At 45.3% G+C, this 10947-nt stretch overlaps 1 protein-coding gene across 2 annotated transcripts in view; it reads right to left on the bottom strand.

Annotated features, from left to right (window-relative positions):
• DLC1 (DLC1 Rho GTPase activating protein) overlaps positions 1-10947 on the bottom strand; it is a 139419-nt gene that overhangs the window by 49167 nt on the left and 79305 nt on the right. Inside the window, exon 1 of one of the 2 annotated variants that reach the window (XM_018565846.1) lies at positions 1242-1407. The exons of the other annotated variant lie outside the window; for it this stretch is intronic. Coding sequence (XP_018421348.1) covers positions 1242-1278 — 37 coding nt within the window. The 5' untranslated portion in view covers positions 1279-1407. Of the gene's footprint in view, positions 1-1241; positions 1408-10947 lie in introns of those variants that run through there. 2 annotated transcript variants of the gene reach the window in all.

Raw genomic sequence — 10947 nt, 5'->3', positions numbered from 1 at the left:
TGGGAATAGCTGATAATGTTTACTTTCTGTAGTGAGCTGCACTAAAATGTCAAAGTAGGATGTACACTGGTAGATTTTCAAACAAACGCTCGTATGAAAAATTCCCTCAGAATGTTGGATGATGCCATCAGAGGCTTGGCGATTGTTGTTCACAATTTCATTTGATTTTCGATTTTTATTTAACATTTGATTGTGCAATGAATGGAGTTTCCTGAACGAAAACCTCATTCATTGTTAAAATTTTTCCAATATGCTACTTCAAATTTTTTCATCACTGCAGTCCAAAAAAAAAAAAAGGAGATAGATATCTATCTTTCTCAACTACTAGAAGGTCGAACAAATTTTCCAAAATCAATTTAGTTCGTTCGAGATTCTGTCCATGCATACCCTACTTTAGAAGCTCACTATGATTTCTGGCAGGATCAACAGGTTTTTTGGCTTTTATTGAACAGATACAACAACAAAAAACTCTTTACATGGCATATTTTACAGATCAAAAGGAAGCAAAATAAGAGAAGTTCATTTTTTAGGGTTTAAAAGTGAAGACTGCTCAGGGCTGGACAAATCCCAGGAGCCAGGTCACCAGTGCTCCTTCAAAAAATGACAGCTGGCTCCTAACTTTTGAGGTTTTCTCTAGTTGTTGTCGTCAATGGAGAAGGCTCCTAAAAAAAAAAATCCTGCTGGCTCTGGATTGGGCAGACTGGCTTCTTAAAAAGACCCTGTTGACTCCTGGATTGAACTGGCTGGCTCCTGAATGTCATATGAATTTGTCCACCCCTGTATTAGATACACACACTCATATACACCATGTAACAATAAAGTAGCCAAAACTAATATTGAAAGTCTCCCTGCAAACAAGAAAAACAAAATAGCAGATTTGAAGTATTAAGAAGGTTCCCTGGTGGCGGCATTAAAAGATGCGAGGGGTCTATGGGCTGGCTCAGGATGGGACATAGAGTCTCGGTACCGTACACACTATGTTCTACATAGACGATCCGCTCAGCAGCGCTCAGCCCCATCGCTCACATCCCAAAAAGTAATTAAAACTTGGCGGAAGGTCTCCTGCCCCCTCCTAATACAAAGCCCCGTGTATACCTGCAGCCTCCAGCAGCTTTCTTAATGAAGTGCTGCCCCTGCAGCCGTCAGGGGCCACACTCCTCATATGAGTTCCCACGCTGCCTGGGAGCCCAGAGGATAGGGATGAGCATGCACATGGAGAAGATGGAATAGGGCGATCTTACGTGTTAGGATCATTATCTCCAGCTTCTCTCTGCACATATGTGGATCCAGTGCTGGGGCAAGGTCGGCTAGAAAGCTCCTTTGGAAATCTCCCTGGGTGATGAGAGCCAGCTGGCAGCAGTCATTGCAAACAGCCAGAATGGTGGAAGGACACAAGTTCCAAGGATATCCAAAGTCATGGAATGAGCAGCCACAAGTCACAGGACGGGTGTAATCCAAAGGGTGCCCCTTGTAAGTGCCATGCTTGCTGGATGTGTCTTTTCTCCTTGCTGACGGAACGTTTAGGGATCGCAGCCCGGCCAGTGAATGCTCCCTATGCAATGATCCTCCAGCTCCGCGCACACACAGCGCACCAAGCAATCCGCCTCTCCCACCAGTTCTAGGCGTGTCGCTGGAAGCCTGCGCTGCCTATTTCTTTCCACACACACAGCGCCACCTACAGGCCAACGTGCGCAGCGCTTCTCAGCGCAAGGACACTGAGGAGGTACAAAAGACTCCTTTTTTAGAGGAAAGCTACAGATTGGCTTCTTCTGGTTTCCCTTCATCGGAACGGATTTTCCAGCCAGGCTAAGCATGTAGTCTTAGTTACTGTAGCTGCATTACAGTCACACTCAGACATTCCTCACCAGACTACACGTTTATAGAAATGTATCATGGAAGGTGTGTAGTGATGAATACTAGAGCAGGGGTTCTTAAAGGAAAAGTTCGAGGTACATAGCATAATACACATTCATACTGATTCCAATGCTTAGGCTAGGTTCACACCTAGGCGATTTATCGCTTGGATTGAGTCCCGCAATATCGCGCAAAACACAGATTCGCAATGAAGTCAAAGGAGGCTGTTCACACCTTTTTGGTTTATCGCGCAAACAAAATCGCCTGTCACTTACAAAGGTGCAGAAGCTATTCTCGGGCGGTTGTCGCATGGTTTGAGTCCCATAGATATCATTCTCTATGCATTAAAAATTGAATGATAACCGTGCGGTTTTCAAAGAACAGTCACACATACAAAAACGCGCAACAACCGCGCGAAAACAGCTCACCAGCTCAATCGACTAGGTGTGAACCTAGCCTTAGCATCCTTGTGACGCTGCAGCTGCCCTTTGCTGGTTCTAGACTAAGAGCTGACTGATCTTGTGACTGCTGGTCAGTTGGCTCTTGTGCTCTGTTCACAGCATCAGTCAACTCACGGTCTCTGTTCACAGCGTAATTCAGCTCTTGGTCTCTGCTCACAGCATCAGCCAGCTCTTGGTCTCTGCTCACAGTGTCAGTCAGCTCTTGGTCTCTAATCCCAGCATCAGTCAGCTCTTGGTCTCTAATCCCAGCATCAGTCAGCTCTTGGTCTCTAATCCCAGCATCAGTCAGCTCTTGGTCTCTGTCATCAGGCACGTCTTGGTCTCTTGTCACAGCATCAGCCAGCTCTTGGTCTCTGCTCACAGCATCAGTCAACTCTTGGTCTCTGCTCACAGCATCAGCCAGCTCTTGGTCTCTGCTCACAGCATCAGCCAGCTCTTGGTCTCTGCTCACAGCGTCAGTCAGCTCTTGGTCTCTAATCCCAGCATCAGTCAGCTCTTGGTCTCTAATCCCAGCATCAGTCAGCTCTTGATCTCTGATGACAGCATCAGTCAACTCTTGGTCTCTGTTCACAGCATCAGTCAGCTCTTGGTCTCTACTCGCAGCATCAGTCAGCTCTTGGTCTCTGCTCACAGCATCAGTCAGCTCTTGGTCGCTGCTCGCAGCATCTGTCAGCTCCTGGTCTCTGCTCACAGCATCAGTCAGCTCTTGGTCTCTGCTCACAGCATCAGTCAGCTCTTGGTCTCTGCTCACAGCATCAGTCAGCTCTTGGTCTCTGCTCACAGCATCAGTCAGCTCTTGGTCTCTGCTCGCAGCATCAGTCAGCTCTTGGTCTCTGCTTGCAGTGTCTCTAAGCTTTTGGTCCCTGCTCGGAGTGTCTCTAAGCTCTTGGTCTCTGTTCTCAGCATCTCTCAGCTCTTGGTCTCTGTTCACAGCATCAGTCAGCTCTTGGTCTCTGCTTGCAGTGTCTCTAAGCTTTTGGTCCCTGCTTGGAGTGTCTCTAAGCTCTTGGTCTCTGTTCTCAGCATCTCTCAGCTCTTGGTCTCTGTTCACAGCATCAGTCAGCTCTTGGTTCATGCTCGCAGCATCAGTCAGCTCTTGGTCTCTGTTCACGGCATCAGTCAGCTCTTGGTCTCTGTTTGCAGCGTCAGTCAGCTCTTGGTCCCTGCTTGCAGTGTCAGTCAGCTCCTGGTCTCTGTTCATACCATCAGTCAGCTCTTGGTCTCTATTTGCAGTGTCTCTAAGCTCTTGGTCTCTGTTCTCAGCATCTCTTAGCTCTTGGTCTCTGCTCACAGCATCAGTTAGCTCTTGGTCTCTCTTTGTAGCATCAGTCTGCTCTTGGTATCTGCTCACAGCATCAGCTCTTGGTCTGTGTTCACAGCATCCATTAGTTCTTGATCCATGCTTGCAGCGTCAGTCAGGTCTTGGTCTCTGCTCACAGCATCAGTTAGTTATTGGTCTCTGCTCACAGCGTCAGCTCTTGTTCTCTGCTCACAGCAACAGTCAGCTCTTGGTCTCTGTTTGCAGTGTCTGTATGTCTCTGCTTGCAGTGTCTCTAAGCTTTTGGTCCCTGCTTGGAGTGTCTCTAAGCTCTTGGTCTCTGTTCTCAGCATCTCTCAGCTCTTGGTCTCTGTTCACAGCATCAGTCAGCTCTTGGTTCATGCTCGCAGCATCAGTCAGCTCTTGGTCTCTGTTCACGGCATCAGTCAGCTCTTGGTCTCTGTTTGCAGCGTCAGTCAGCTCTTGGTCCCTGCTTGCAGTGTCAGTCAGCTCCTGGTCTCTGTTCATACCATCAGTCAGCTCTTGGTCTCTATTTGCAGTGTCTCTAAGCTCTTGGTCTCTGTTCTCAGCATCTCTTAGCTCTTGGTCTCTGCTCACAGCATCAGTTAGCTCTTGGTCTCTCTTTGTAGCATCAGTCTGCTCTTGGTATCTGCTCACAGCATCAGCTCTTGGTCTGTGTTCACAGCATCCATTAGTTCTTGATCCATGCTTGCAGCGTCAGTCAGGTCTTGGTCTCTGCTCACAGCATCAGTTAGTTATTGGTCTCTGCTCACAGCGTCAGCTCTTGTTCTCTGCTCACAGCAACAGTCAGCTCTTGGTCTCTGTTTGCAGTGTCTGTAAGCTCTTGGTCCCTGTTCTCAGCATCTCTCAGCTCTTGGTCCATGCTTGCAGCGCCAGTCAGCTCTTGGTCCATGCTTGCAGCGTCAGTCAGCTCTTGGTCCATGCTTGCAGCGTCAGTCAGCTGTTGGACTCTGCTTGCAGCGTCAGTCAGCTCTTGGTCCATGCTTGCAGCGTCAGTCAGCTCTTGGTCTCTGTTTGCAGTGTCTGTAAGCTCTTGGTCCCTGTTCTCAGCATCTCTCAGCTCTTGGTCCATGCTTGCAGCGCCAGTCAGCTCTTGGTCCATGCTTGCAGCGTCAGTCAGCTCTTGGTCCATGCTTGCAGCGTCAGTCAGCTCTTGGTCTTTGCTTGCAGCGTCAGTCAGCTGTTGGACTCTGCTTGCATCGTCAGTCAGCTCTTGGTCCATGCTTGCAGCGTCAGTCAGCTCAATCCGGCTCCTTATTTCCAATGCAAGTTAATGAACGTGAGGATGTCACGGATCCTTAGACAGCTGGAGTGGAGGGAAAGAGAGGCTGCAGGGACCAGTCTAGCAGCTAGGTGGGACTGAGGATTGGGTGAGTATATCTTCTATTTTAGACCCTAGACCAAAATGAGCAGTTAACCTTTCAGTACGGGGGGGTAGCCCCACTGCAAGGGTTAAAGGGGTTCTAAACCCTCCGGTTGTTTTTGCCTATATCTACTGCTAGCATGCAGTAGATATAGGCAAGAAGTGTAAAAAAAACAAAAAAAAACGCTTAAAATCATTTAAAACTTACCTCGTTATCGCCGCTCGTTCCCGCTGCTCGCAGCATCAGTCAGCTCTTGGTCTCTGCTTGCAGTGTCTCTAAGCTTTTGGTCCCTGCTCGGAGTGTCTCTAAGCTCTTGGTCTCTGTTCTCAGCATCTCTCAGCTCTTGGTCTCTGTTCACAGCATCAGTCAGCTCTTGGTCTCTGCTTGCAGTGTCTCTAAGCTTTTGGTCCCTGCTTGGAGTGTCTCTAAGCTCTTGGTCTCTGTTCTCAGCATCTCTCAGCTCTTGGTCTCTGTTCACAGCATCAGTCAGCTCTTGGTTCATGCTCGCAGCATCAGTCAGCTCTTGGTCTCTGTTCACGGCATCAGTCAGCTCTTGGTCTCTGTTTGCAGCGTCAGTCAGCTCTTGGTCCCTGCTTGCAGTGTCAGTCAGCTCCTGGTCTCTGTTCATACCATCAGTCAGCTCTTGGTCTCTATTTGCAGTGTCTCTAAGCTCTTGGTCTCTGTTCTCAGCATCTCTTAGCTCTTGGTCTCTGCTCACAGCATCAGTTAGCTCTTGGTCTCTCTTTGTAGCATCAGTCTGCTCTTGGTATCTGCTCACAGCATCAGCTCTTGGTCTGTGTTCACAGCATCCATTAGTTCTTGATCCATGCTTGCAGCGTCAGTCAGGTCTTGGTCTCTGCTCACAGCATCAGTTAGTTATTGGTCTCTGCTCACAGCGTCAGCTCTTGTTCTCTGCTCACAGCAACAGTCAGCTCTTGGTCTCTGTTTGCAGTGTCTGTAAGCTCTTGGTCCCTGTTCTCAGCATCTCTCAGCTCTTGGTCCATGCTTGCAGCGCCAGTCAGCTCTTGGTCCATGCTTGCAGCGTCAGTCAGCTCTTGGTCCATGCTTGCAGCGTCAGTCAGCTGTTGGACTCTGCTTGCAGCGTCAGTCAGCTCTTGGTCCATGCTTGCAGCGTCAGTCAGCTCTTGGTCTCTGTTTGCAGTGTCTGTAAGCTCTTGGTCCCTGTTCTCAGCATCTCTCAGCTCTTGGTTCATGCTTGCAGCGCCAGTCAGCTCTTGGTCCATGCTTGCAGCGTCAGTCAGCTCTTGGTCCATGCTTGCAGCGTCAGTCAGCTCTTGGTCTTTGCTTGCAGCGTCAGTCAGCTGTTGGACTCTGCTTGCATCGTCAGTCAGCTCTTGGTCCATGCTTGCAGCGTCAGTCAGCTCAATCCGGCTCCTTATTTCCAATGCAAGTTAATGAACGTGAGGATGTCACGGATCCTTAGACAGCTGGAGTGGAGGGAAAGAGAGGCTGCAGGGACCAGTCTAGCAGCTAGGTGGGACTGAGGATTGGGTGAGTATATCTTCTATTTTAGACCCTAGACCAAAATGAGCAGTTAACCTTTCAGTACGGGGGGGTAGCCCCACTGCAAGGGTTAAAGGGGTTCTAAACCCTCCGGTTGTTTTTGCCTATATCTACTGCTAGCATGCAGTAGATATAGGCAAGAAGTGTAAAAAAAACAAAAAAAAACGCTTAAAATCATTTAAAACTTACCTCGTTATCGCCGCTCGTTCCCGCGCCGAGAATCAGGAACTGCTCGTACGGCCGCAAAGGATCTTGGGGCGGGCGCATGAGCAGTTCCGATTCTCGGCCGGGAGACGAGCAGAGACGCAAGGTAAGTCTATGGACGCGTGCACCCGCCTGCAGACACCGCTGGATCGGAGAGACAGGGCAGTCAGCGCTGGATCGGAGTGACCTCACACCGCTGGAGGGACAGATGAAAACATGGGGAAAGAACAGGAAGATCGGAAAAAGAGACATCATTTAAGGTAAGTGCTAACATTTACATGGGGGGGAGGGAAAAAAAAATTGCCTTTAATGTCACTTTAATGATTAATATGCCCAGAGTTCTTCTTTAAACTTTTAATTCAAAGACTCAAATAAGAAAATGGCTAGAGTCCTAGGACCCAAGAAAGGAGTTATTACCAAAATGTCAGAAAAGCCATACAAAGAGAAGCGACAATGGTAATATAATAATAAAAAAACAAACAAACAATGAAACAGTAAGCATTTATTTTAGTATAGTTCTCAATGTTTTCTCATCTGTATAGCAGAGAAGTGAAAACAACACAAATTGATATTAAACAATAAGTATAGTTCACAACCGATTAGCTTCCTGTACATATTTCCAATGTGAATGCTCATATATATACTAAAGTGATTTAAAGCAGAACTGCAAGGAGATGTTAAAAGAAATAAATGAATGCAGCTCTGTATTCATAATACATCAAGACATGTTTTCTTTTAAAAATACAAGCAGTTTTGAAGTATCTGAATTTGATATTTGGATTGCCTCTAGTTCTTCATGTGTGTCTGTGCTGTCAATAATAGCCCATGTGCTATAGCGCCACTGATCCCCCTAATTTCCCTCATGAACAAACTAGGCTACACAGTCACGTGATGACCCATAACAAACACTTCTGTGCGCAAAGGCAACCTAAGATGTAGAGGTTGCTGTTGCTGGTTTCTTCTGATATGACGATTCCGTGGCTGTGTCTGGTTTTAATAGTTCAGAGTCGCCAACCTGGGACATGTATGCAGCAAATGACAGAAGAGCCAGAACTTCTTCTCTGTATACCTGTTCCAGGTCAGTCAATTAGAAAGTATTCAGAGGAAAAGAGACAGCCAGGGAACTAGTATTTTCACCGTTCCACAACAGCAGCCTATCGAGCCATCCCCCTTCTCCAAGCCGAGTTTGGTATGGTACAGTAGGTAAGGGCTGCGTTCTCACTGCCCTCCCTTTCCTGGCCACCCAGGTTTCATGCCATGACAAGAGTCTGGTTAAAGTATTTCCTTTATTCCTTTTTTATTACTACTACATCCAAACTGAAATGAGTGATATTGGGGTGAAGCTGTTGTATTTGAGGCCAAGCTAACTTAAAAAAAAAATCCCACGGTCAATAATGTACTTGTAGTGTGAGCTGTCACTGCGACTGTCTGTGGAAATCATACTGCTCCTTAACACCACATACAGATTTAAGGCATCCCTCAAGCATCTTCGTTAAAGGATTTGTGTACAGTCAAAGTTGCCTTGAAGCCACATAAAAAGATCCTCTCCTCACTGAATAGTATTGTTTTATTTCTTTTGCATCAGTACATGTTCCCCATGGTAGTGTCCGGCTTACCATGTCTTTTTATTATTAGTCGTTTGCTTATTAGTCCTAAAAATGGTAGAACTTGTTAAACAAACCCAATCCGGGCATTTTCACTTATCCTTAGTTAGAATTGTGGTACACTTCCACCTATCCTCATGCCCATAACAGAGGGGGGAGGTTTTCTGTAGTCTGGAGACTGTGAACTAGGCTGGGCTGATAAAACTATTTATAAACTATTTAGGAAATCAATGCAGCCCAAGCAGGTATTTTTCTGTACTTGCAGTGGTTTTAGGCTACAAAACATGAGGAATAGTGCATGTGTTTAAGAGATGTACGGAATGTTTTTTTTTATTCTGCTGATTTTTATTTTATGTTGCCCATAATAACAAAATAATCAAAAATTATGACCGTTATGTCACATAACACATAATTCTTCATTACCGCTTTGGGAACTGAACCTATTTACACATCTCATGCAAACATGCCATACTCATCTTGCCATTACTATTATTCTGATAAAGACTTCCAGAATGTAAGAGAATACAGTATATAACAATTTAGACAAAGACAACCAAGAACAGATATATAAAAGAAGAATGGTCTGCTAGCACAATATATACATTGTGCCAAAGTATGTCAGCTCAGTAATTGATTCATGTGAATATCCCACTAGATCAAATTCCTTGGCACCACATTAATAAACATTACACATTAAATAAATTGTGCTATTTAATTTAAACATGTAGTGATGTAATAGGGATAAAGAAGTACAAGATTAACTTCCATTCTTTATATTCTGGGATATTATAATCTGTCATAAAACCACTGTGAACAAAAGCCAGCAAATGAAATGTTACATGATCAAGTGTCTATGTAATGTCTATGCGGTGAGAAGTGTCTAAACTCAATATAAAAACTGATATTGTTACATTCTGAGGACAGTTAGTAGACCAGGAATAACTCTAACAGCCAAACAATTGACAGCATGGAATTTGTTTGGCAGGTTCCTCGTTGTTCTCCACTGAAGAGCGCAGATAAGCCTGACCACTCAGTCCGCAGACTGTGGGAAACGAACACATGTAAGAAGGTGGAAAGTTGGAAACTTTTCCTGTGTGATAATGACTGGCTGTGAATGACAGAGAGGATCGGTATCAAGTGATGCTTGATGGTTTCAAATTGTGCCCTGTCTACAATTAAAGCCCAAATCCAGCTTCATTTAAAAATAGACAATAAATTACCCTGCAGTAAAAAAAAAAAAAGATAAAAAAAAGCAGCCGCAATACTAACCCTAACTTCAGGGTTGTCCCCTGCAGACTCACTTTCCAGCTGTTCAGGAACGGGCTGAAGACCAATGGAAAATTTATCTAGTTGGGGTTTTTTAAGGCGCTGGGATGCTGGTTTGAGAATGTAATTCTTATTCAGAATTGTATATGATTTATTACAGCCAGATTCAGCTAGTATTTTGCAGAGCTTCTAGATAATACTGCAACTGCTTGTAATATCATTCTGTGCTTGGCAGCCTCAATCTCTGAGAACTACAAAGGGGGATCCCTGAAATGTTTGATTACTGATTTGCATTGTCAGATTATTTATTGGCAAAAAAACAAAACAAAACAATGACAACAATTTGGCACCAAATTTAAATCAAAGTCCCCCAAAAATAATAATAAAGAAAATAAAAGCTAAAGAGATAGAGTTTTTTTCCTGCAGTAGAGACATGCAGAGTCTCTTATGCAAAATGTTTTCTTCCTTTTGCTTCTAGCAATTTTTCATCGTGTGTTCACTGCCTGTTGCTCATGTACAGTGCTGTGTTCATCCCCACTTTATTCCCAGCATCTGTAAGATGCTAAGAATAGAGCCAGGTGCTGGGTCATTCTAACTCTAGCCTGCAGACTGGCAGAAGATATCAGGAGCCATGGATGGAGTGACAAGTGGGGGCAATGATGTCACGCTTTGGACAAAGGCATACTAGAAGGTAAGTGGCATGTGCCTACTAACCCTGAAAGTAGTAGAGTTCCACTATAAGGATTTTCGGTTGCTATGTGCATTTAGAGAAAAGTGGGTCTCTCTAAAGCCCAAAGTCAGACCCACTTATACTAATCTTGCTTGTGTGATCCCCCACCGCTCTGTTCCTCAGCAGTTCTAACCCTGTATATGCTGTATTGGATGCTGTTGGAGCTTACACAGGGTTGATGTTGTCACCACCTCTGTTTAAGCAATTTTTATGTTCACCTTAACTTGAGCTCTTATGATAGGTTTGGCTTTAAAAAGAGAACATCCTCAAATAATATAATAACTGAGTATGCTTTGCATGTCTCTATGTGGAGCCACAACCTTTAAAGCAGAACCGGCTAAATTTTTGGGAGAGTTTCGGAGGCTCAGGGCTGGTGTAGACTTGTGCGATGGCGTGCAGTTGCATACAGTGATTGCTGCGCTGCCTTATTGATTTCAATGGGGTTACATCCGCGCAGCAATCACTGAAAAAAGGTACATGTATCTTCTTTTGTGACACCCACTGCATGTTTTTTTCAACCGCGATCATGCACGATTGCATGGGCAGAATCGCGCAATCTGCCTGTCTCGACTGGGTTGCCATTAGAAAATAATGGCACCACCAGCACGATCAGCTGTGGTTTCATATACGATTCCCAAGC

This window comes from Nanorana parkeri, unplaced genomic scaffold (genome assembly GCF_000935625.1).
Source record: "Nanorana parkeri isolate BGI_ZX_2015 unplaced genomic scaffold, ASM93562v1 scaffold892, whole genome shotgun sequence".
Taxonomy (NCBI): Eukaryota; Metazoa; Chordata; class Amphibia; order Anura; family Dicroglossidae; genus Nanorana; species Nanorana parkeri.
Note: the sequence above shows the minus strand (reverse complement) of the source record. Positions and strands in the feature narration are given on the sequence as shown.